General features: G+C 45.0%; 1 protein-coding gene across 2 annotated transcripts in view; it reads right to left on the reverse strand.

Annotated features, from left to right (window-relative positions):
* Positions 1-367: 367 nt before the first annotated feature.
* The window catches only part of PEX1 (peroxisome 1), a 77506-nt gene continuing 53870 nt past the window's right edge, over positions 368-24003 (reverse strand). For both annotated transcript variants that reach the window (XM_086527256.1, XM_086527255.1), the window contains exons 16-18: positions 1592-1709; positions 1149-1448; positions 368-1050 (exon numbers count right to left, since the gene is read on the reverse strand). In XM_086527256.1, the coding sequence (XP_086383382.1) occupies positions 1012-1050; positions 1149-1448; positions 1592-1709 (457 nt within the window). In that variant the 3' untranslated portion in view covers positions 368-1011. The remainder of the gene's footprint in view (positions 1051-1148; positions 1449-1591; positions 1710-24003) is intronic.

Raw genomic sequence — 24003 nt, forward strand, 5'->3', positions numbered from 1 at the left:
ATTAAAGGAATATTTGCTGCCTCTTGCATGTATTTTTCTTTTTTGAAAATCCATATAGAGATGTTCTGAATCATTTTTTGAAACGCGTATACATGTAAAAAGTTAGCATCTACATCATTTTCCACCTTTGTAGTAAAAATAGAAAACATGCATTTTCCAACTATAGCAACGCACAAGTCACATCCTAGTATATATGAAATCCCATACATGATACCTTTGCGGTGCTTAGTTGAAATGTTTAACGTTTAACCTTCTATATTTGTATGACTCTATGCAAATGAAATAATACAGAGGACACTTGAGCATAACAAGCGGACGGAAATAGCAGAAATGAAGATAGAAAGTAGAAAAAGAAAAAACGAGTGAATGTGTTTAATTATCAAGATTCAAATCAAGCAAGCCTGAGATTACAATATAAGAATGAGAAAACTTTGCAAAATTCCCTTATTCTCTCGTACTTTGACAAACAAGAGGGGATCCTGTAGGCTTCTAAAGTGATACAAGGAAATTGTCCCTTCCATTTTACTAACAAGGGATATGTAAGAAGTGACTTTCATGTCTTTGGACTCCAATGCAGGGATCTTGCAGGAGGCAAACACAATATATTTCATCATATGTCAGGTTAATTTTTACATGGGCACTTTCCTATCGATAAATTACTACATGGTGGGCACTTTTCTATTGAAAAGACATAACATGGAGGTTATGTCCAACAGCTGCTGTGCTCGTTACATAAGAGGTGGATGTAAGGCCTCCAGATCCCTTGTAATATACAGGAAGCTCATACCTTGTGCTGAAGCTTGATTAGGCCAACATTCACAACACAACCTGTGCATGGCTAGATAGATCAGAAATTCCTGAACCTAGATCTTTAGAGAGTGGCCCTGCGTCAGCCTACATAACGAACATGCCATTTCTGGGGCTGAGTGCTGGTTCTCCACTTGTGTCATGAGATGAGGTCATGAGATGACCACTGAGAACCAAACAAACAAGAAAACCGAAAGTTTGGAGTTATGCCAACGTTGCCCTTTTCCCTTTTGCATCCCTAGCCTGGGAACAACCATACAATAATAAGTAACAAAAATTACAGAAAAGAACCAAAGGTAAGACTGACCCATGCCAACATGCAAGAGATAATAAAAGCCAACCTTGTCTGTCATAGATGATCTTGAGCTTCGGAAGGACTCATAGATACTGTAAAGCCTACGTCTCTCCTGATCAGAAACAGACGGCCTTGCCTTAAGTAGTACGGAGGAAAGAGCGGCCATTGTTATAATGGGTTGCTTCGGCTCATTCACAAAGGTACCATCCCTGGAGGGTTCATTTGACAAAAAACTGTGCACTGCTTCTAATTGAGCGTCTGATAAAACAGCTTGCAAATCAGCTCCACTGAAATTCTCGGTCAAGGAAGCCACTGAATCCAGCCTAACATCATCAGCAAGTGGAAGCTGCACATACAAATGCGATAAAATGACTCAACCATACATAAGGAGGGTGCAAATAGAAACTCAAAGAAACAAACCTTTTACTCAGAAACATGTGTGCACCTACATGTATACAGTATTCTTTAAAAAAACATAGAAGAGCTGACCTTGTGCGAAAGAACTTGCAATATCTCGAGTCGTTCACTTGTCGTTGGGAAGTCACATAGAAGAAGTCTATCTAATCGACCTGGCCGAAGTAGTGCCGCATCAAGCAAGTCTGGACGGCTGTTGATGACATTCCCAATAAGCCTCTCTCTCTCTCTCTCTCTCTCTCTCTCTCTCTCTCTCTCTATATATATATATATATATATATATATATATATATATATCCAGAGTGCAGATGAGGATGGATTCTAGTAGTAGTATCTAGTTCTTTTCTACCCAGACATGGTATTAGATTCACCATTTTGTAACAGATTGGTCTCATAGGTCATTTTGGCCTTTTGAAGATGTTAATATAACATTTCATTTCATTTCATTTCTGTGTGTGTGTGTGTGTGTGTGTGTGTGTGTGCGTGCAATAAAAGTGGGGATTTGACCTTTTGCATTGGATAAAAATCGACCATAGGTCCATATACAATAAATATGGGAAAAACCTTTAGAAACGTACATTGAAATCATGGGAAAAAATCCCATAACAAACTACAAGATTCATTTGGGGAAAAAGATACTCTAATCAGGTGGTGGTGATAGCTATCTGGGTAGTGGTCGAGTCTACACAAATCTGATAGCTATCTGGGTAGTGATCGAGTCTACACAAATTTGCCCGAAGCTTTGTCCACCTCAGACGATGTAGCTAAAACCACAAAGTCCAGTGTTGGGTATCTACTGATATAAAGCATCCTCTGTAAAAACCTCTTGTAGCAGCTCACAAAAGCCAAGGGACTGTGAAACACCTAGGCCGCGCCTTCAAAATCATCTGCATCCACTCTAACATTTCTTGATGATGTACCCCAAAAATGGATACAGATCTACGGCACAACCAAACTGTAAGAGAGGCAGAACGGACCCACTCGCTTTCCGCCTCAAAAGCCAAGGGAATGTACCAAGGTCCAAGATGCACATCTCTCTGACCAAACCAACTTCCCTAAGGCCTCTCTAAACTGACTCTCAAACACATCTGCAAACCGTCTGATATCCATAAAGTAATTGGCCTCAATCATTGTTTGCTCCTGTAAGATATCAAAAATAGCCTTCTTCGTCTAGAAGGAGCCATCACCCTGAAACCTGCACTCTAAATCTGATCATGGGAGCTCTCTCTGGAACGAGGAGAATGTGATGTGCTCCTGACAACTGCAGGAAAAACATGTCGACACATAATGCCCCTCTCCTCAAAGAAACATCTAGAGACCTCCATGGACCAACCACAAAAAGCTGGGCAGGCAAGATCTCAGAAACCAGGACATCTGTTGGAGATGTGAAGCCTGGTGAATAGTCAAAATCCTTTGCAGACTACGAGGACTCACTCTCCTGGTCCCCTTGAACAACGCCTACTCTAAGAGGCACCTTTTAACCCCTAACCCCTCTGGCCCACTCCGCAATAACTTGTAAGTTGGAACAACTTCTTCTCCTTCGTTTCACTAGGGTTTTGGACCCCTCGGTCGGGCTCTATCCTATAGGCCATGCCACGTCACCACTTTGTGACATACCCCCCTCTTGAAAGAATTGTAATCGCCACATAGGACAAAAACTAGTTCAGTACACTTACCAACTGTAGCCAGTCACCAACGTGCAAGCTGGACCCTCTACCATGGGACCCCAAGAAACATGAGGCCTGCTGCCAACCAAGTGGCCTCTCTGTGTACTAACCATGGGGTTCCAAACAAGAGGCTGTCTCAAGCGCTCCTCCATGCAAGTGGGCTGGTGCTGCTCGAGGCCACTCCTCAGCTGGCCCACGAACTGAGCAGACTCCCAGCAAAGCGATCCTCCCAACTCATGCTCAGGCCGACCCGACGCATCTCTGTGAAAATCCACCTGATGGACGGGCTCCAAGGGCGGCCCGTATACGGGACTCGAGCGCGAATCTGATGTAGCAACAGCTCCTTCTAGGGCTCCTCACTTGGAAGAAGTCCTCCGACCGCCAGCTTCCCAAGGAGGGCTCTGCTCTGCTGTTCTGGGTCGATGATCCCTAGCCCTCCCTGGGAACATGGTAAGGTGATTACCTGCCAGGACACTTTGGCCTTGGCTGACTGGGTGTCGCACCCTGACCACAAAACATTCCTGATCAGCTCTCCAGCTGGCTGATACAGGACTCCAAAAGATCCAACAAGAGGTGATGTACCACATAGTAGCCAAAAGCACCTGGTTGGCCACTACCACTCTACCAGCCAAAGAGAGCCGTCTAGAACTTAAATGTAGCAACTTCCTCCTAATGGATAGGAGGAGGGGGGCAGTCTACTGCTCTAGAGACAAACTCAGGCCTACCTGACAGCCCAAATATTATACAGAAGTCCTTGGGCAGATCCACCTAAAGCCCTCGCCCGACGACCAATCAAATGTAGGAGCATGCCAACCCAGAAAGCCACATTCTTTCTCCAGTTGATCAGTGCCCCTGACGCACAGCAAAACACCTCAAGAGCCTGTTCACACTTGTGCAGATTGGCCTCATGGCCCTCCAAGTACAAGCTCGAGTCGTCAGCAAACTCCACGTCAAGCAACTATCTCCCCTAAATAGGGAGCTCTAGACCACGCAAACCAACCTCCCGTGAAGTCCGAAATCTGCTCATTGCCTCAGCATAGAAGAGAGAAAGGAATAGGGCAAGAGGGAAACCCTATTCTAACCAAACGAGTGAGCATGTGCCATGAAGTGTTCCCCTCCCCCCCCTGCCAAGAGCACTTGACTGTGCGCGCATCTGTAGAAAGCTGACACCCCTCTGATCCAAGCATCTAAGAGGCCCATCATGCATAGAGTGCTCTCCAAGAAATCCCAATCAACTCTGTCGCACCCTCACTCAAGCTGTCAAGCATCTCTCCTGTGTGCAAGTGTGCTGATAGGTGCTACATAGATCGAAACCGAGCAGCTCCCAGTAGTCCAAGAAAAAACTGGGAGTCAAACCATCCTCCCCTGGGCAGCTACCTCAAGGAAGTGCCTTGAGGGCCTCATGGAGCTCCTCTAGCTGGAGAGGCATCTCTAGTCTCTAACACATCTCCTCAGTAACTAGGCAAGGCATCTGTGCCCAAACCTGCTCCCTGACGCTCTGACTGAGGCTCAGCTGAAAGTAACTCACAATAAATTCAGTAGCAACCACCCGCATATCCTCCGGCTCTTAAGCAACTGACCCATTAGGTCTCCTCAACTGGCCAACATTGGTGCGCGCATGGCAAGGCCCCACAGTCTCAAAGAACTCACCAGTAACTCTGTCACCCAATTGGGTCCACCGAGATGCTTGTCGATGAAAGGCAAACTCATGGCGCCTCTCCTCAATGGTGATTAGCTCCTGTCGAGCCTGCTGCATCTGCTCCTCTAACCAAGGACTGTTAGGGTGGCACTCCTGCATCTGTTGTAGGGAAGCAATGCCTTGTCGGAGCCGCTTCTCCTCCTCCTTGGCCGCAACCAAGTGAGCTGCAGACTCATGGAGGAAGAAACGGCTAAGCTCAGTAAGTCCAGTGGCCACTCTACTAGCAGGAGTGCTCTGAGTGCCCAAGCTCTCTGTTCAAAGTGTTGTCACTCGCTCTCTGAGCTCTATATCTAGCAAGATCCTCTTGGGGATGTGTAGCATCACACTCCCACTCCTCTGTCTGTCTGTAATAGTAAAAATCACTGGCGCATGATCTGAGAAAGAAGTCCCTGCTAGAATGCAAACAGATCCTCCCATGTCACAGCAACGAAAGAAGTTAACAAGAGGTTAGGACTTTGAGAATCTTATGATCAAGACCCACGTGGAGTAGACTTCCAAAGAGCTTACGAACTACTATCAACAATTAAGAAGGATGGCTCTGCCCAGATCACAGATCACCAAGGACAGAAAGTCGTAGTGATCATCAACAAAGACATGTCATGGAGACGATCACTCATGTAAAAGCGATCTATCCGAGATAGATTCACTCCTCCTAGTCTACGGTTAGAGCGAGAGAAAGATAGACTGTCTGGAGGTTGCACAAAACCTGTGTGCTGCCATACATCACAAATCCTCAAGGTCATACATAACCGCTCCCAAGCTGCTAACTCAGCCCTATGCACAATAGAACGACTACCTCCAATCCTGTCTGAGGGGTCCTCCAACATGTTGAAGTCTTCCCCAACACACCACTGCTCTGCATGCGGCAAAGACTCTACAATATGTGACCAAAACTCCGCTCGTGCACTTGCCACATTGGGCACATAGATGTTCAGGAAGCCCACGAGGCAACCATGAACCTGTAGAGTAATCCACTGGGCCCTACCTTGCACAATAAAACCTCTACCCACAATGGCCAGCTGCCATGAATCCGCAATAGTCATACATAGTACATACCCGTCCCTGAATGCCTCCAAGCCCAAAAGCAGCTGATCAAAAAGTTTCATAACAGCCACGCAGAATCTGACCACATCGCCCAATGCGGCTCTCACAAAGATGATGCTCCCGGAGCATAAGAATATCAATCATACCACCCACAAGGCATCTTTGAAGCTCCTGGCGTAAGCGGCCTCTCTGACGCTCAAACTCGGGACCACCTAAACCCTGTACATTCCATGAGACAATCCTCATGGGATCAGTGAGAGAAGACCAATGTTGCAACAACAGCCAATCTCGCTATCTTTGTCACAAACTGGTGACGTGTCAGGTCACTGAAGAACGGAGCCAATCTTCAGATCCCGGCCGAGGGGCCTAAACCCTAAGAAGAAGAAGCCAAAGCAGCAGAAGAAGTTTTACCAACTTGCAAATTCTTGCCGAGTGGCCTATCTTTAAAAGAAGTTCCTGCCAACTTATGGGACCCCGTCTGATGGGGCCCAAGTGATCCAAAGACATTAAAGTAAAGCAAACCCACACACACACACTCAATTGCGTAGCGAGTTGATGACGTGGCAACAGTACGGAGTCCCTGATTTTGCGCCGACAGAGCTGTACTGATTTTTTTATTTTACGATGGCATGCTGACGTGGCAGACCTTTACGAATTTCCGCTGACTGTTGGAGTGGCAGAGCTGTACGGATTTCTGCTTTTGTGCTGGCAGCTTTTGGACATCTGCTTCTGGACCAGATGCTTTTGAGTTTATAGCTTTTCATGTAAACTGCTTTTTATAGGCCAAAGGCCTTTAAATATGAGCCAAGGGCTCATTCTTTGGCACGCTCTGTGTGAGGTGCAAAGGATAAAGTACCGGCGATGTACTGAGTCCAAGCAATATAAAGAAATACCGAAAGGGGCGCCAAGGTTTGGGGCCAGTGCTCTCTGAGGTGGAACCCCGCCACTCCGTCTCGTGTGTCATGCATCTCTTTCAATTCAATTGTTATTTGAAGTGCTTAAAGTTGTTCCGTTTGTTCTTTTCCATTGGCATGTGGTGCCCGTCTTGTGACAATCTTCGAGGCCAGTTTGGATGGAGAGTAATCTGCACCCGAGCAACCTCTAGACAAGCGCATCTGAAGTGACTGTCCCACCCACGCCCAAGCAAAGCGTAGTCTGTAGGGCTACATCCTCTGTCCAAGAATCCTCATGTACAAATACATGGCAAGGGGGGCTCTGAGTGTCAGCAAACAAGTGCACCGCAAGGTGTCTACATGTTGCTTCATCCGGCGGCGTCACACTGAACTTGGCTAGAGGCCAAAGTGTCTGTACCAAATTTGTCACCCCTAGGTCCCTTGTTGGTGAGAGAACTCAACAGCTTGAACCTGGAGCCAATCAAGAACTGTGTGATCCATGCCGCATAACGGAAAAGGAGAAACCTACCGCTGTATGGAGAGCCTCGTGCCTCGGGCTGCTAGAAAGAGGACGTGAACTCGAAAGCAAGCGGCCTCAAGGTCGGGAGAAGGGTCACCAAGGAAGCGGGTTAAGCTATAGTCAAAGAAATTCCATCGTCTGCCAATATCAAAACTAGTGAGTCTACCGGGGACTGGCAAAAGGAGAGGTCCGGACCAGAAGTGGCGTCCTAAAGTAGGGCTTTCCCTCTCGAGCCATTCGGCTCAAAGCGAAAGCAATACCAAGAGAGCGTCTAACTGCGGATGTGTGTCCAGTCCCCAATGGCAAAGGATTGTGGGATGGGTTGGGTGATGAGGCTGAGGGCCCCACAAGGGAATGGGGGGGAACGGGAGGCGGGGGTGGGGGGGGGGGGGGTGTGCACGGGTGCAAGTGCGGGACAGAGGAGTCGGAAGGTGGAGGGGGAGGAGGTGGTGGCGGTGGAGAGGTTGAGGTGGAAGGGGGCTCCTCAAAGACTCCTGCTGTAGGGGGTCAAAACGGTTCTTGTCGAAACCCAATGTTACTGAGCTGCAGGAGGTCGGCCACCAGGGGGGACAGTGTGTCGAGCCCATTACTGTCGATGGTGACCACGCACCTGCTGCTAGCCATCTGCTGGCTAATCCTTGGCCTCTGTCGAGGTGCCAGCCTGCATGTCCTGTGTATCCTGGGTACTTGTCTATTGGGCATGTTCAGCCTTTGGGGGTTTAGCATGCGAGATCTCTTGCGAGGATAGGCCTTTGCCAAGTGGCCCATCTGCTTGCAAATGAAGCACTGGTGCAGAAGTCCCAAATACTCCACCCTCTGGCGTAACCACCTCCCACTAACCCTAGGTAGAAGAATCACCTTTGGGAGAGTATGAGTGTCACGAACCAGAACGCGTACTGAAGGCACACTAGCAACCTTGGTTGCAATTGAGGCTGCCGTGCGCGGGGTCTCCAAGACTGTCCCGATCTCGAAACCAATCCTGGTGAGAAGGGGTAAGTACTCCCTTTTCAAGCTAGGGAAGCAGCCCGAAATGGGTAGAACATCCGAAGTTGGATCGAAGCCATGGCGCCACTGTTGAAAATAAGCTCTGACCGCTCGGATGGCCAACGGGCTCATCGAAATGACCTTGGCTGCCATCTCGGGAGTCTCAAACTCAATATGGTAGTATCCTCACCCGAGAAGCTAGATATCAATGATGAGGCGGGCCTAGAGGAGGTCACGTACCTCACCTCGACCGGGACGACTGCCAATGATCTTGCAGATGACAGAGGTGGCCTAAAGGTGCTCCACCCCTGGTGCAAGGCTCGCTTGCTTTGCTGGCGATAGAGCAAGTCGGATGGTGGGCTTGATGGGGTCGGGCAAGGAGGCTTCATCTGAGTCCCTCTGTGGTGGAGCACGAGCTTCCATCTGTATCTGCTACTGCTAGCGGACGATGTGCCGACACACTCTTTACTGCTACAGAAAACCTTTCTCAAAAGGAGCGACAGAAACAGGATAAGGGAGGATGACACGGCGAGAAGCAAGGGGAAATTTGTGGGTTGGGGGGGGGCACGTAGGGGGAGAGAGTAGAGCAACGAGCCGAAAATCAGCTAGCCGAAAATAAGCTATTATCGCTTTGTTAGGACACTTGGCAAGAACGTGCCCCCGTTCCCTGCATTTGTAACATTTGCACTCAGCTTGTTGCTCGGCTAATAGCCTAGGGCCGGTTGGTTTCTTCTTATGTTGCTTTCCCTTCTTCTTGTTACCATTAAATTGGTTTAAGCAGACACTGGCCTGTCCATTAGGTACGTCAATGTGTCCGGGCGCAATTTAAATCCCTGCTTGGCGTGAGCCATGAGTTGCTGAATGGAGTCCACCTTCTTTTGCAAACATATTGCCGTATCTCCTTGGGCAAAACGCAACAAAACCGCTCAACTTGTTGCTTTAAGGTAATTTTCTTGAAGGACGAAGCTAGTAGAAAAGTATCTCAAAACCTCTCGCAATAATCGTCCAGGGTATCTTCTTTGCTCATCTGAAGATGATTCCAGGATGAGATAACATCCTTCTTCGTATCCTTTCATGAGCCATGTGGAGGTGAAAAATTGTTTAAACTTTATCCATAATGTGGGTGCTTCCTTTCGTAAAAGTAGGGTTGACCACCAAGTCCAGGCATTGCCTTTCAAATAGAAGAAGCTCTTTGTACTTTAGAGTGTTCTAAAAAGTGTCCCTCTGAGAAAACAATGCCGAGCTGTTGTATGAAACCAACAGCTTTGTGGGTGTCTTTATATCCCGAAAAAGTGTCAAATTTGAGTGCTTGCCCACCCTCTTTAAAGTCCTTGGTCTCCCATCCTTCTTCTCAAGCTGATCAAACTGATTCAATCAGTAACCTTGTCTCTGCCATTGTCCAAACATTGATTGGTCCGAATCAGAACTGTCCGAGGACGATGTATCCTTGTTAGAGCTATCAGAATGTTATTGGTGTTCCCGAGATCCTTTACATTGGGAGGATGCGTTGATCCTACCATACCTCTATTGGTGTGGATGGTGAGGCGAGTGCAGGGTCCACAAAAGGAGCCTTCTCCCAAGGGAGACACTCTACTCAAAAAAGGGTAAGAGGGCCCAATCATCGTTCAAGGAAGGCCACTTTCAACTCACAAGGATCCCAATCCAACTGAACAAGTGGCTTTCCCTGCCAAATCCATAGTCTCCAAAGTGGTGCCTACTCAATAGTGAAAACAGGGTCAACACATGACCTCCTCTGTAAAGAGCCTACCACTCTAACAAGCTGCCAATGGGCAATCAATTGCAGATGAGGTGGAACCTCACCTTGAAGCTGTAACGGGACAGGCAACACGTGCCAACTGAAAGGAACAGACTGAGATAGATGTTTAGCACTTCAAACAGAAAGAAAGAGACTTCACTCGCGACATGGAGTGACATAGTCCCACCCTCAAAGTGCGCTGTCCCCAAACTATGGCGCCCCTTTCAGTATTTCTTTATATTGCTTCAACTAGGTACATGTTACACGCTTGGACACTCCAAGCGAGAAATCAATAGCAACACATGAACAGAAATTGCAAAATCATTGAACACACACACACACACACACACACACACACACACACACACACACACACACACACACACAGAGAGATGAAATGAAATGTTATATTAACGTCTTCAAAAGGCCAAAATGACCTATGAGACCAATTTGTTACAAAATAGTCAATCTGATACCATGTCTAGGTACAAAAGAACTAGAACAAAAATACTACTACTACTAGAATCCATCCTCATCTGCACTCTAGATGTCGAGAAAGTATGGCTCGAATCCTCTGATGTAGTCTCCGTCGATGCTGTGTAGCCCCTCTAATCAGTCGTGGCCGTCTGGATCTTCGTAGCTCCAGTGCTCGGTCGATGAGAGTTCTGGTAGCGGTCGAATGAGTGAGGGCCGAGCTCTGTAGTGATGGCTGCTTCTCTGGCTATCCCATATCTGGTGACAAGAAATCTGTAATCTGTCTCTAGGACTGTCTCTTTATTGCTCTCCCCTGTAAAGTGTCTCTATATCTGTGTAGCTCAAGTAGATATAGCCCAAGACATCTCTGATCCTCATAACTCATGACCCTAGAGAAAGGACAGGCCGAGAGAGAGAGAAAGAGAGTCGACACGGAACGGCCCCCAGATGCATCGGCACCAAAGACTAGCACCCCTTTCATATTTCTTTATTATTGCTTCGCAAACGTACAACTCCCAAGGGTCTAACTCTCTCCGAAACTTTGCGTCCAGATGCTCTCTGGAAGAGTGACCCAAGAATACTTTATCAACTTACAAGGGATGCCCAAAAGCAGAGCCCCAAAAGCATCTGATCCAAAAGCATGCGCTCCCAAAAGTTCTGACCCCAAAAGCCTTGCGCACAATCTCCAAAAAATCATCAGCGCAAATCGCGGAGATCTATACAGCAGTGCCACGTAGCAGCTCAATGCATTTTATGGAAATCCAAGCCCGAGATCAAGCTTTTGACGTTTCTGGGTTAGGCCCCTCGACCGGTGCTCCATAAGTTCTTCGAGTCAGTAGGGGTTCGGTTTTTAATTCGTAACCCCCTTTAGGCCTCTCGGCCACATCTTCGAGGTTCAAAACTTCTTCAGTTCTTTTGATTTCAATTTCTATTTGTCCTAATGACCATTTTCCTTGCGGTTGGGCACGCCACGTCATCACTTTGTGGCATTCCCTCCTCTTGAAAGAATTGTTATCGCCCTTGATTACACCTACAAAACAGCTAAAGGGTAGAAACGTTCTTCAATAGACACTGACTCTATGTACTCATGCACTAGACTCCACCAATCCAGCACTTTTACAAAGACAACAGTCACTAGTCAATCACATTTCTGTGGAGGGTCTCAGATACAAATCACAATCATTGTAACCATTTAGCAATCACATCCAAACCGCCCTTAGCTTTTCATGGATGTTCTGATCTACTAAATTTTGCTACTATCAGATTCATATCCTTTCTTTTCACATTTCAATCAAGCAAACCATGCTCATAACCATCCCGACAGAATTGTACATCCACATAGCATGCAATCCACAAAATCACACACTGAACACTGTGTTTCAATCATTCAATCTAGCTATCTCATCCCGTCCAAAACTCTTGATGCACCTAGATCACTGTGTAGCAGCTCATCCTTCCGAAACCCTTGATGCACTCACAACAGTATCCAATCATCTCATCCAGATAAACATCTTGATGCACTAGATCACATTCAGCTCACATTCACTTAGCCGTCACATCCAGATCTCGCTGATCTCTAACAGATATCTAGATGCACTAAATTCAAAACACTCATCAGGAAAAATGCTACAAACATTTCATCTTTCTCTACATGTCTCTAAAAATACACACATGAAAGGGCACATGTCTTTAGTTCAATCAAGGAAATTTCCAATTCAATGTACATATGTTCATAAAGTCATTCCACAAAATACTGTCAACCTGTCAGCATCCCTAAAATCTCAAAAAGAAAAGAGACTTTATTCGATCTAGGCAATCTGTGACAAAGGAGTGGGGTAGCTCCCCTCTTAAGCAATCTGCACCGCACCAGATTCAACTTGTTGATCGGTAACTTTTGGCATAGACACCACTAATATTCCAAAAGCTTCAAGGTACAGCTCTCTCTGAAGAGAATTTGCGATGATGTCCTCCTCCATCCACTTTGCATCGAGGGCCAAAAAGTACACTGGACCAAATTATCCGTTGGACCTAGCTTACCTTCTTGTTCTTTCCTTGTGCCCAGTAAGTTGTTGGTATCCCAGCTCCCCTCCCCTGTCCATTGGCATCTCAATCGTCGGAATTCTCTAATGAACCATCAATAGATTCCCTTGCTTCATCGGAACCCTTGGATGTGCTATCATCTGATTCCCGAAATCCTTCAATGAACTTTCATCCGGTTTCCTTGGTTCTTTCTCTTGATTGGAAGACTTGACCTGTTGAGGTGGACAACGGCTTGTCTATAGGATACATCAATGAGCCGGCATGCATATCAAAACATTGCTTGGCATGGCCCATAAGTCTCTGAATGGAGTCAAACTTTTGTTGCAAACAATACCGTTGAATCTCTTTTGGCAATCGATAGCAAAACCACTCAATCTATTCCTTCAATGAGACCCTCCAAAAAGAGAACATTGGCAGATACGTATCCAAAACCTCAAGCAGTAGTCATCCAATCTGTCTTTCTTAGTCATTCTCATTTGATGTCAAGCAGTGATGACATCTTCATATTCTTCCGTTATCTAGGCAGAAGTGAAAATTCTCTTGAAATCTACCGACTTCTTAGGTGCTTCTTTGCGTAACAACAGAGTAGACCACCATGTTTGTGCATTTCCTTTCAAGTAAGAGGCTACCCTTCACACCTTGGAGCGTTTCGAGGCCTCCCTAGAAGGCAACATCAAACTGCTGTATAAATGCAAGGGCTCAATGTGGGTGTCTTGATAGCCTCAAAACGTGTCAAACTTGACTGCTTGACCCCCATCGTTGAACTCCTTGGTCTTCTTGTCCATTTGTTTACTGTTTGAACTGTCAATAGAGGATGAAACCTCCTATGCTGAACTGCTAGATGGCTCCCTGTGCCTTCTAGGCTTTTTCAAAAATCTGCTTTTCTTGTTGTTCTCGACTTTTCTGCGTTTCTTCTGCTTTTTCTCATCCTCTTTGGAACTAGAGGACGATGAACTATTGGAATTCTCTAAAGACGAAGAAAAAATTGGTCATCCTCGAAACGAACACGTTTCTTGCATCTACTTACCATCTCAAAAGTCGACTTCTGGCCCAAATAACAAGGGAAATCCACAAATTTCTTCTTCTTTCGAGAGTGCTTTAAGCCTTTCATTAACTCGTTCATCTTCTTTTCAAGAACTTTGTCGAACTCTTTCTGCCAGTAGAGTTTCTACTTTTCTGCACTCTCCTTTTCTTTTAGATTCCTTACTGTTTTGAGAGGAGAATCAACGGCCTCTCGCCATCTCAAGTGAATCTCATCAATCGAGTAATTCTTCAAGTGATACACATGCTTCGGATCTTTGGAGTACTTGATCAATCTTTTCACACACGTGTCAACCTACAATTGACATTTGTACTCCATTCTCTTGAGATTTTCTGTCAAAAATTTGCCCACATCTCCGTTGGTTTATTTCGTTCCCACACTGGGTTTCAGCTTTTCTTTATCTCCCCAATGACCAACAGTCAAAGGGGTGTCGTCTTTGTCGGATTCTTTGCGAGAATCCATGTGTGTTGCAAAAAGAATCAGATCCACCACAAAAGAGGAATCGTTCTCAGCTTTGATAGCACTGTTACAGTCTTGGACATTCCAAGCGAGAAATCAATAGCAACAGACAAACAAAAATTGCAAAATTACTGAACTTAGAGAGAGAGAGAGAGAGAGAGAGAGAGAGAGAGAGTTCCGTCACTAGATACATTGGCCTCTAAGACTAGCGTCCTTTCGGGATTTCTTTGATATTGCTTTGCAAAGGTACAACTCCCGAGGGTAACTCTTTCTGAGACTCTGCATCCAGATAATCTTTGGAAGAGTGGCCCCAAGGGCACTTATAAACTTAACAAAGGATGCCCAAAAGCATCGGATCCAAAAGAATCTGATCCAAAAGCATTCGCTCCCAAAAGCTTTGTGCAAAAAATTAGCTGCACAACAGAAATCCATATACTAGTGCCACATGGTAGCTTAGCGTCTTTTACGGAAATCCCAGCCAAAGATCAAGCTTTTGACGTTTTTAGGTTAGGCCCTCGGCCGGAAGCTATGGAGTGGGATGAAAAAGAAACGACAAGAGAAGGAGGAGATGAAGAAGGAGGAGTTCGTTTTTGCTCTAAAAAGCACAAAAAATATGCTTTTTGACACTTGTTTATGTTGCAGAGGCCTCTAAAAATCTCTTCGACGCTTGGAATTTGGATATGCAGCAAAAGTCAAAGTTAATCCTCTCGACGAGCCCTACACATTGACATGAGCAAATTTTGATTCCAACAATTTTAAAAATTAGGGTTTTCAGCAGCTTGGGTTAAAATTATGTTTTGGTTTTTTTTTTGCAGACAGTAGGTTATACTGGAAGCATTTGGGAGTAGGGAGCTAGAGTTCTGCACTTTTGCAACGAGAAGAAAAATTTGCTTGAGAAATTGCGTGAGAATACTTTCTAGAATTTCTTTGACATGGATTTTATCATTTTTGAACTTTCTTTAGTGCCGATTTGAGAGGGCTTGATACTGATTTCAATATGTTTGGAAGCACTTTTGGATATTCCTGGCTCAAGCTTCCTGGCAAGAGTATTCAAGAGGAAATTGAGATTGCAAAGTGGTGTTTTACTCATAGCTCAAGCTTTCCCAAGAGTTGTACTGAACAGAAGAATTGGTGCTTGATAATGTTTGAATATCTTTGGCTCAAGATTTCCTAGGAGGAGTATTCAATAGGAGATAATGATTGAAAAATGGTGCTTTACTCATGGTTCAGGCTTTCCCAAGAGGAGTATTGAAAAGAATATACATTATGGGGAGCATTTGGTTGTGAAAGGCCTCTATATCTCATGGCTTAGACTTTTTTAGATTATTTGCTGGAGGAGTGATGAGGGAGTTGTTGAATAGCTCATGGCCCAGACCTTGTTGGTTATTTGCGGGGGAGTGTTCATCGACGACTATATGTTTCTATGTCCTGTAACATGCATCTATAATCATCTATGTTGCATTGAGATGTATCAACCATTGAATATTCCGAATTGGGTGAGATTGCCTTGGGTATGTAACTTTAGTGCATAGACACACCTCTCTAAAGATCAACGCAATCTAGGTGCGATGGCTAATTTTGCTACGCCAGAATATCAAGAGCTCTGATATGGAATGAGAAAACTGAATGACCCTCCGGACTGATCCTTAGAATGACCCTCGGATATTTTTTATCTCACTTGAGTTGTTTTGCAGATAAAATCACACGCGATTACTCTTCTTTCCGGGGGGGGGGGATGTAACAAATTGCTAACTTGTCAACCACTCAAGACCAAGGGTATTAGGACTCCCTGAGCCTAGCCCTAGCCAACCTGCGCTGGTGTGCTTATGTGGCAGCTGTATGGAAAGCTTCTGACATGGCAGTGCTGTATAAACGGCCATTGAGGGCGCTAGCTTTTCGAGACCAGATGCTTTTAGATCTTACTGCTTTTAGATGGCCAAGAGCCTTTAAATATGTACTCAAGGCTCACTCTCTGTCTGGCATGCTACCCGTGGGAGACGAAGCGTACAGCCGCCAGTGTTGTATTGTCACAAAGTGATGGCGTGACGTGCCCAACCGGAACCAAAAGGACAAAGAGAAACTTGAGCCAAAAGAACTGAACAAGTTTTGAACACTGAAGATGTGGCCGAGAGGCCTAAAGGGGGTTAGGAATTAAAAACCTAAGCCCTACTAACTTGAAGAGCTTATGAAGCACTCTCTGTAGATTCGTGTAGGTCCGGGTTTCTCTCGAGAAAAGGAATTTTTTTATATATGTAAAACCTCGAAGTGCCATCTTGCTCTATCTACTCTTGAAGGACCAGTATGCTTTCAGAAAAGCCAACGATTGGAGCTTTGATACCACTGTAACCGGACGCGCACCACGTGCCAACTCTTGAAGGGCCGGTATGCTTTCAGGATAGCACACAACTGAAGCTCTGATACCACTGTAACCGAACGTGCACCACGTGCCAACTGAAAAGAACAGACTAAGACAAACGCTTAGCACTTCAAACAACTGATGTAACAGACTTGGACACTCCAAGTCAGGAATCTACCACAACACAAGAGAGAAAACTGAAAGAGCCGAGAGAGAGAGAGAGAGAGACGACACGGCACGGTGTAGTTCCGCGCCCAGAGAGATTGGCCCCAAAGACTGGCGCCCTTTTTGGTATTTCTTTATTATTAATGCTTCACATAGTACAATGTCTGAGGGTCCTCGTCTCAGTAGTGCTCCCAAGCTAATTTGCCTGAAACCGAAGCCCTAGCATTTTATTTATAGGCCCTAGGCCTTTCAAAAGCAATACATATTGAAAAGCTTCAAGTCTAAAATGGGTCCCAAAAGCTAGCGGTACGGTTACCAGTGCGATTTGCAGAAATCCGTACAAGTGCTACGTCACCAACGCAAATCGCACAGGTCCATACGGTCTGCCACGTCAACAACGCAATTCGCAGGTCTATACAGCTGCCACATCATCAACCCTTTCCACACCTTTATTTTAGCCTTTAGTCCCTTGGGCTCCATTAGACAGGACCTTATAAGTTAGCACATCTTATAAAATTGGATGTCGTTTCATTTTTAGCTTCTCGTATCGTTGGTACAACTTCTTTTGCATCTTTCAGTAGGGCTCTGACCCCTTTCTACCAGAGTCTATCCATTAGGTCATGCCACGTATCACTTTGTAACATACCCCCCTCTTGAAAGAAATGTAATCACCCTGAATTACGCCTGCAAAACCAGAAACCAATTCAGTAGAAACCAATTTAGTAGACACTCACTCTAAGTACCGATGCACTAGACAACACATATCTGGTAGTTGCACGAAGACAACAGTCACTGTTGTAACTGGAGTTGTAACTGGAGCTATGAAACCATGGCGAGGAGGGAGCAGTGCTGCAAAGGAGAACGAGAGACAGAGAGTAGTAAAAAGCACGCTATTCTTTTCTTGTGTGTATAATTTTGTAAACCTTACAGCGTATATATAAAGCAAAAGTTGTCATGCAGACTCAAACTATAAGGGAGAGTGCCCACGGGTTCGACACTGATCTAGGGCTTGGAAACCTAACAATCCCCCCCTCAAGCTTGAACTAGATAGGCCGTCTCATGATACCTCGAGTTTTTGGTGTACTCGTCAACCGTGAGTTTTAGGTTCTCTCACAACCAAGGATTTTTGGTTTATCCATAACCTGGTGCTAGATCAATAACCCCCCCTTGAACAGATAGGGTGTAGGTCAAAACATTAGCTACCAAAAGTGGAGTTTTTGGTTTACTGCCAAACCTTGGGTTTAAGGTGTACCCAGTAACCTCATGAGGAGCGGACAAAATGGTACTTGAGAGCAAAAACTGATAAATTGGGAGGTCTTACCACTCATGGGTGGCAGTGTCTATAGCCCGTACAATTTATTTTGACTAAACAACATGAAAAGAGTTGATCTAATAAATTTCCTCATCAACAGAATATATTGGAGATTCAGTGTCTCCCTCAACCACATGAATTTGAGTTTTACCCTTTTGAAAGCACTTATTTGACGGATGATTTGTTTTACCACAGTGAACACAAGGATTCTTCTTGAAATAGTCTTTCATCTGATGATTGTTGCGCCCACAAATGGCACAAGTTTTGGTTCCATTGAATGGTCGAGATGAAGCTGCTGTAGCAGCACATTTAGTGACTGCAAATGAACTAGAAGTATCATAAGAACTGGTGGGTGACACGGCATTCGAGACTGTATATGCCCTGGGAATAATAGTAGAATTGGTACTAGGTACCCTGCGTTCCTTCTTCCTGCAATGAATTGATGATACCATCCAAGGAGGGCAGCGGATCTTTCTCTTTTAAAACAGTAACAATCTAATGAAATTTGTCAGTCAAACTTTTTAACAAAATGGCTATGAGATCTTCTTCTGGTACTGAAGCTTCGACATAAACAAGTTGAGTTCTAATAATCTTCAGTCTATTGGCTAAAGCTGCAATATTGTCATCTTCATGCATGCGGATGGAATATAATTCCATTTTTAAACTCATCTTTGAATACTTAGCTTTGGCACCGAAAAGCTTCTCTAACTCTATCCAGGCAGCACTTGAAGAATCAACATCGTCCAAATAATGAATAAAATCGTCTTCTAAGGAGGTTAGGATAATACCAAAAGCTTGTTCGTCTTTCCTTTGTAGCTCGGCAGATAATGCCCTTGTAACTGCAGCGGATGTTCCAGATTCGTCGGCTGCGAGAGGCTTGACCACGTTCCATAAGTTTTTGCGCATCAAATAGCCTTTAACTTTGATCTGCCAAGTATGGAAGCCCGATCCATTGAACTTGTCGACTTTTGATGCCATATGGTCTTTTCAATTGAGTCCGATGTACCAAAACAAAAAAGGCTGCTATTGCTCTGGAGGTGGTTCAAGATCCCAATAAATTATTATGACCCAAAAAGGGTATGTGTCTTAATTTGGCGCAAAGGTCTGCTTTCTGAATATGCACATAAAAAATCTCTCCGGATTTCCACTTGCAATCATAAAGTGTGAACAATCGAATGCCGATATCCACTTTCTTTGATCGACATGCTTGACTGCGGCTGCGGGGTGTGAATGCCCATTTGCTTGAAGGCCAAAGGTCAAAAAAAAATAGGGCTGGCCACTTAAACTAGTATGAAAAAGAACTCAAAAGCTCTGCAGACAGCGTGGAAATTTATGCGCCAAGCTTCATGTGTTCATGGCGAGCTGTAGGATCCGTTTTGTGGGTAGCAGCAGAGACGAAAAATCCTTACAAGGCAATTGCGCTCCTGATGAGCCCAAAACTGATCCGTTTGATGCCGGTCGAACTTCGAGTTGCCTCCTCTGCAAGCGGTTGTACCCGCGCTGTGCTTGTCGAGCGCCGAGGCCCAATAGGCTCTGATACCAGTTGTTGTAACTAGAGCTATGAAACCATGGCGAGGAGGGAGCAGTGCTGCAGAGGAGAACGAGAGAGAGAGAGAGAGAGAGAGAGAGAGAGAGAGAGAGAGAGAGAGAGAGAGAGATCGACAGTAGTAAAAAGCACGCTATTCTTTTCTTGTGTGTATAATTTTGTAAACCTTACAGCATATATATAAAGCAAAAGTTGTCATGCAGACTCAAACTCTAATTGAAGCTAACTTGCATGCTATAGGGGAGAGTGCCCACGGGATCGACACTGATCTAGGGCTTGGAAACCTAACAGTCACTGAACATTCACATGACATCCTCTTCCATCCATTTCGCATCCAATGCCTGATAGTTCTTAAACTTGACTAAATACCGACGTATCAGCGTACCTTTCACTTTCCTTTGCTTATGAGCCAATATCTGTTCTGAGAATCTCCTCTATCTCTTCCACTTCCCGTTGCTCCTCTGGCTCCCTGTCCACTGCTACCTCACCTTTGAACAGACTTGCATGAAATGCGTTGTGAATCTAGAAAGGACCATGGTAACGCAAACTCAACTTTTGAAAAAGTTGCTCCTTACCCTTTCATTTCCGTAGGCATGCCTTCTCAAACTGTAAAAGCACCCAGTAATCTTCCTTCAATTGCAAGTCACGTCGATGCTTGTCTGCTGCCTTCTTATGCTTTGCTTGAGACTTCTCAAAAGCCTCGCACACTTTTGCAAAAGCAGTCTCCAGATCCTAAACGTGCTGATTTGCTGCAAAAATCTATCCTTGGTGCTTAGAATAAGTGGAACCTTCTTAGCACCCTTGATGATCTCAAATGGCGCCTTCCCCGTAGACGTATGTATTATGTTGTTGTAAGCAAACTTCACCAAGGGCAAATACTTCTCCCACTAAGCCTTCTGATCAGAGATGTAAGACTTCAACAAGTCCAAAACCACTGAATTCGCTATCTCCGATTGCCCCTCTATTTGTGGGTGGAAAGAGGACGAGAATTGTAATCGAGTACCAATATTCTCCCAGATTGCCCTCCAAAACAAACTAGTGAAATGGGGATCTCTATCTCAACCTATACACTGAGGCATGCCATGTAGTCGAAAATTTGTGAGAAACAATTTAGCCAATTGATCTGGCTCGACCCTCTTCTTGACTGGAACAAAATGAGCCTACTTGCTAAATTTGTTGTTGATGACTGTCTAGATGCCATCATGCCCACACTATGAGTCTTGGGAAGATAAAAAATGAAGTCCATTGCTATACTTTCCCAAGGTCAGCTAGGTATAGGTAGAGGTTGCAAAAGACCTGGTGCCTTATGCCTGTCAAACTTGACCTTCTGGCATATCAAATAATTGCGAACAAACTCGTCCACGTCCTTTTTGAGCCGCGGCGAATAGAAGAACCGTTCCACACCTTTCAAGGTGGTTTCTATGCCGCGACGGCCCAAAAAAGGTGGATAGTGCCACTCTATCAAAAACTTTTCTGGAACGCTTATGTAACACACAAGTTTTTCCGCATCAAATAGCCTTCCTTGAGACAATAGCCCGCAACCACTTCCCCACTCTGTAGTCGGTCAAAGATGTCTGCAAAATCTGGATGTGTGGCGTAGATCTACCATATCCTCGAAGCTGTGGTGATGAACCGCTGAAATAGCCAAAACCAAAGGCTTACGAGACAATGCATCCGCCACCACATTCTCCTCTCCTTGAACATGCATAATCTAAAAGTGAAATTGTGACAAAATGATAAATGGCGTAAACTTTGGTGATCGGTTAACACTGTAAAATCGGCTCTGAGTAGAAAGTGTCGCCACTAAGTAAGAGCATGGATAACTGCCAAAAAGTTCTCTCATAAATCTCTACAACCCGTTCTCGTCTGGAAAACATTCTGCTCTCATAAGCTACAACATAGTCCTCATGCATTAAGACCGCTCCAAGACTGCGACCACAAGCATCATCACAATATACCTCAAATGCTTTTGCAAGTCTCGCAAAACTAACATTGAGCCAATTGTCAACTTCTCCTTGAGAGTCTTGAAGGTTGCAATCTCAGATGGTCCGCATGTAAAAGGAACCCCTTTCTGTGTCAAAACATGCAAAGGAGAACCACCAATAGTAAGAGCACAAATCCAAAAACCTTCGAATCTCACACAGTTTGAACCTTGGCCGGATCCATATTGATACCCTCCACAGAGATGATGTGTCCCAAAAAGTGGAACTCTGATAAGAAAAACTCACTCTTCTTCCCATTCACCACCACCCGATATTGCCTCAATGCCTAGAAAACCTGTAACAGGTGGTGTCGATACTCTCGCGCATTCTTGGAGAATACGATGATATCGTTGAAAAAGGTGCCCACAGATGACCTATACTCTCGAAAAGTCATGTCCATCATCTTGTTGAACGTTACAAGAAGAGCATTTGTGAGACCAAAAAGCATCACCAAATACTCATACAATTCGAAGGAAGTCCTGAACGCGGTCTTGTATACATCTCCAGGAGCGATCTCAATCTGATGATAGCCACTTTTTAGGTCGATTTTAAATAAATAAGTAGAACCTTGTAACCTGTCCAGTATAGCATTGATCCAAGGTATTGGAAACCTGTTCTTGATGGTGATTTTATTGAGAGCCCTGTAGTCAATGCACATTCTCCTTTCTTTAAAACCAACAACACTGGCGAACAGTAAGGTGATGTACTCGGTTGAATAAAACCTTTTTCTAAAAGTTCTTTCACTTGGTTCATAATTTCTTCGTTTTGGGCTCTACTTACTCTGTAAGGTGGCCGGTTCGGTGGCGTATTGCCAAATCAAAAGTGTGATCTTCAAGACGTTGAGGAGGTAACTCTCCTAATAAGCCTTCAGAGAAACAATCAGCCTGAGCCTGCAAAAATTATTGTCGGTCCTTCTCAAGGTCGGACAAATTTGACATTTTCTTGTCATTTATCTCATGTAAGAAGATCAAGTAAACAAATAGATTGGATTTCATTAATTTGGAAATGGCCAAAGCCCTCGTGCCCTAGATACCCCTGGCAATGCAACCGAAGTTTGCCTATGAAAGGTGTTATGGCAACATCCCGTCCGGGTGCCGCTAGAACTGCCTGAACCGGTGGTCCCATTTCATCTGGCATAATTCCAAGTCGAGCTGCCAATTCAGTCGAAATGAAGTTGGCCTTGGCTCCTCTGTCGAAGAAGATAAGGGCTTCTTGATCCCGTACTCTGCCCCACGCTCTGTAAAGCTCTGTACTTTCATCCATTTGCTCAGGGTCGGTCTCCACAAAATTTGCTACCAGTCTGGCTTTTGTCTTTTCTTTCTTTGCTCTCTCCTCTGCTGCTTTAGAACTCTCTGGCTTGTCCTCTGACTGTTCTTTTGGTGCTTTGTTAGGGCACCTAGCTAACACATGCCCGTGTTCCCCACAACCGTAACATTTACCCTCTTCGAAATATTCGGCTGGTTGCTCCACCTACAGTCAAAGGCCTGAAGGTTTCTTTTTCTGTTGCTTTCCCTTCCTTCTGTTATCGTTGTTCGTATCTTGTCCGGTCTGAACTGTGACCAATCTATCTGTAGGGTACGTAAGAGTGCCCCAATGCATTGCAAACCCTTGCTTTGCATGTACCATCAGTTGTTGCATGGACTCGACTTTTGCAACAAACAATAATCCTGTATCTCTTTTGGTAGACCACATCAAAATCGCTCTATCTGTTGCTTGAACGTGATTTTCTTGAGAGAAGAGGCCGATAAGAAAGTGTTTTAAGTAAGTATCTAAGGTGTCCTCCTTGGTCATCCTCAGATGATTCCAAGCTATGCCATCAGGAAGTAAAGGCTAGCTTGAAGTGAAGCCCCTTTGTGAGTGCCTCCCTCCATAGAAGCAGGGTAGGCCACCAGGTTTGGTTTGTGCGTTCCCCTTGAGGTAAGATGCCGCCCTCCGAACTTTGGAATGCTTTGAATAGCGTCCTCCAGAGTTCGTGATATAAAACTGTGGGATAAAAGCGAGAGCCTTGTGGGTGTCCTTAAAACCGGAAAAAGTATCAAACATTATTGCTTGCCTGCCCTCCTTGAAATCCTCGGGCTTCTTCCTCCTGTCCTCGAGAAAATCATGCTGGTTGGCTCTGTAAAAGTGCTTCCTCTTTGTAAACATCGGCTCATCAGAATCTGAACTGTCCAAGGAAGAGGAATCCTCGTCCAAACCGTCAAAATACTTCCAAGATCTTCTATGGGATCGACTCTTCTTTGCCTTCTTGCCTCTGCTGTGTCTCTGAATCTTTCTCCTCTTCTTGCTCTTTCTGCCTCGAAGTGAAGCATTCTCTAGCACCAAGTCGGGTATGCGCAATCCTCACATAGGCATAGAGGAAGTCTCAAATCTCAAAAGCAAAGACACCGGGGCATGACTAAAGAGCATTGTATAGCACATGCCTTCTTACAGTACGTGTTTCTTTGCTTTTGTTTAATCCCAAAAGCAAAGAAACTCATAGTGTATAACTCATAGTAAATGTATGGGTCTTTCATTCATTGCACATGGGAGCTCCCACACGACAGATATG

Source organism: Adiantum capillus-veneris, chromosome 13 (genome assembly GCF_014529385.1).
Source record: "Adiantum capillus-veneris isolate H3 chromosome 13, ASM1452938v2, whole genome shotgun sequence".
NCBI lineage: Eukaryota > Viridiplantae > Streptophyta > Polypodiopsida > Polypodiales > Pteridaceae > Adiantum > Adiantum capillus-veneris.